The 2,874-nt window shown below is 42.4% G+C and overlaps 1 protein-coding gene across 1 annotated transcript; it reads right to left on the bottom strand.

Moving 5' to 3' along the window:
• Positions 1-443: 443 nt before the first annotated feature.
• On the bottom strand, positions 444-2,383 carry LOC129770527 (growth arrest and DNA damage-inducible protein GADD45 alpha-like). Its single transcript, XM_055773425.1, has 2 exons — positions 1,224-2,383; positions 444-1,149 (listed from the first exon to the last, which is right to left on the bottom strand). Exons 1-2 carry the CDS (start codon positions 1,494-1,496, stop codon positions 961-963), a joined length of 462 nt encoding a protein of 153 aa, XP_055629400.1. The 5' UTR covers positions 1,497-2,383; the 3' UTR covers positions 444-960.
• Positions 2,384-2,874: the final 491 nt, after the last annotated feature.

Here is a 2,874-nt window from a genome sequence, read left to right as displayed (position 1 = left end):
ATCATTTGATTCCGACTTGGGTAGATGTTTGGTTTTTTACGTTGATATTTTCATAACTTAATAATAGCTATGATATTATGATTTTTTTCTCAAACGATTTAGATTTTTTCTCAGATTATATTAGCGTTACGTAACTTGACGGAGAGAAGGTTTGTCTTGCGTTATTTATTTTTACATAAGAGGGAGGGGTTCAAAAACCGCATTTTTAGTGTTACGTAATTTATGTACTACGCCTCACTATTATAGCTCCACACCAACTTAACGAGAAGCTCAATGCCTTCAACGCGAACTGTCAGAGATTGTCTTGACTAGCTAGTACTAAAATTATTATAGCGATAAGCTAGAGCTCACACCTTATTTTAGTACGAATATTTAATGAAAAATAAGTGCTGCAGCCTGCAGGGCAATGTTCTTTCGTTTAATGACAATTGCAGTGTGTGTAATTCAATGTCAATTTGTATTTATTCCTTTCCTTTGTTAATTGGATTATAGTATAACTAAGGTAATGTAATTGAAACATACAATATTAGTTACCAGTATGCCTATAACACCATTTTTCAATGTAAAGTACATAACATAATCCATATCCGAAACCATACGAGTGTCCATGCTTATTGAGAGTACTCGTGGCTCTCCGAACGAATCGTTGTTAAAGATAATACTATCTTTTATCCATAGAGTTGTAATAACGCACAGCTAGTGCCTAAATATTGTCCATTCTACGTTAAAATACCGTCTTCGTTAATCGGATGCTTCTGCTTGAGTATCTCTTCACAACACTTCGGCACTTCAATCAGTATCGCGCACTTTATCTAGTCTCACTATAACGTGAGCTTCGTTTGCGCGACAAAAAAGAGCAAGCTTTATCAGCCCTTTTTGTTTTTTCACGCTCAGTTATGAACTTATCGTTGTTCAAATAGACCACAGACGACATTTGCCGTCAAGCACCGGCTACCGTGTTCACTTATCAGGTAATTTAATCACCGGTTTGGTGGGTTCGTCCCAATAGAACTCGCAGTGATCGATCAAAATGTTCTCGCTTCGGGTGTACTTATCCTCTCCACTGGAGCAGGGACATTTTCGCACCAGAGCACATGAGGCTAGCGACGAGGAGCCCAGCAGTCGACCCAATTTTTCCGCGCTGTCGACCTGTGAGATGGAAATAAAAGGGAGATTTATTAATGAAATGTTTGAGGGAAAAATTTAGTGTGAAGTTAACTTACTTTTATGATATAAATATCGTTCTCGAAACAGAATGCCTCCAGCAACACTTGCTGCATGTGGGTCCCGCTGTCGGGAAACTTTGTTGGGGCCATAAAACAGAACAGGAATTTCTGTGGTTCCTCCGTAAGGCTACGAATGGCATTGGACATTCCCACCACAACTCGATGCTGAGCCAATGCCGCCACCAGGGTTGTTCGAACGTTTAGGCTTATTCCTACAGTTTTGAAGCCAACCTTAGAATAGGTGGGAATGGATTCTTTTACGACAACCATGTTTAATTTTCCGTTTGTGCTGTTGCACTTATGAGCCAGTTTTAACTTTTCCTCCAAAGGTAGTCCCCAAACAGATGTTGGTTCGATTTTTCTTCTTCTAGTTTGCACTCAAAACGATTAAGCGATGTTGTGAAATTGTACACAACGCTGAATTAACGTTTCCACTTGCTGTAACGCTTTGTACACTGTTTGCTTCTCTACGGTTTTCCACCGAATGCCACAGTGAGGTTCATCCGACAATTACTTATATTTATAGCAACAGTCGCTCTCACACCCCCTCAACGCACACAAACACACCCCTCGCAAACACAAGCACACAAAGCGTCATATGGCGGCGAGGCCACAAAACTTCGGCCACACAAATACGGGACGGTACAGGTTCGAACATGGCGTAGACGGTTTTTACGCCGAACTGTGGCCGCGTGGCATGAGGCGCGCTAAGTGAAGCGGAATTCACTCAAGCGTTTATTCGCGCCAACGATTCTCGTGACAACAAAACAGAGATGAGGTTGCAAAATCGCGGTGGCGATGAGATTGCGCGAAAAAGTACGCTGATTGCAGAGGCAGGTGATCCTTCTGATAAGTGGTGTGGCATATGTCACTGCGTGCTGAAGGCAAATTAGACCGCTTTCTTGGGGGTGGTAGTTGTTGTTTATTGTTGGGGTCGACACGCTTTGCTGCAACGCAAGCCAACTGGCGCTTGGCGAACCACATGATGCAACATGGAATCATCTATTTCGTATTGGCGACACATTCTTTGAGTGTCTCCCCCTTTTACGGCGCGATTTGGAGCTCAAGCAAATGACCCCATCCGGCCAAATTCTTTGGCTGAGGTCGAGCAACACAGCGAGCGACACGTGAGGGTCGTCACGCGTCGCACATGGGAGAAACTAGCGCGCTTTCGATGCATGAATTTAAGAATGAACTTTGAAAAAAAAATCCGGCACATTCGACGGTCAAAAAATGGAGCCACGCGCTTGATGACAAATGTTTGTTTGATCTTGCGAGCGGTGGGCAGGTAAGTCTGACCATAAATAGTAGGATGAATCAGCGCGAGTGGTGAGCAGCTCTGCTTCGCTCTCAGAGTTCCACGGTTGGTTGATAAGACGGATGTATGTTATTCGAAAAAATGCAAGCCGAGGGGGATTCCCAGCGCAAATGCAGCTGCTTCGATGTGGGTAAACCGCTTTTGCAATTTCTAGAGAACGTGTGATTGTTTTGATTCTTCACTAGACCAGCACTTTTGGTTCAGTTATTATTTCAAAATAAATGTTGTTTTCATTATAACAAACTTTGTCTTGTGTAAGAAATTCATGAGAAATAATTCAACTCACTATGACTCAGATGTACAGAAATTTATGCTATCAATTTTAATGGT

The sequence above is a fragment of the Toxorhynchites rutilus genome, chromosome 2 (genome assembly GCF_029784135.1).
Source record: "Toxorhynchites rutilus septentrionalis strain SRP chromosome 2, ASM2978413v1, whole genome shotgun sequence".
Lineage (NCBI taxonomy): Eukaryota > Metazoa > Arthropoda > Insecta > Diptera > Culicidae > Toxorhynchites > Toxorhynchites rutilus.
The sequence above is the reverse complement of the archived record's forward strand: the minus strand, read 5'-3'. Positions and strand labels throughout refer to the sequence as shown.

Coding starts and splice junctions, on each gene's coding strand:
- LOC129770527 (XM_055773425.1), bottom strand. CDS start 1,496: ATGGTTGTCGTAAAAGAATCCATTCCCACCTATTCTAAGGTTGGCTTC. Junction 1,150..1,223: donor ACGATATTTATATCATAAAA/GTAAGTTAACTT, acceptor TCCATCTCACAG/GTCGACAGCGCGGAAAAATT.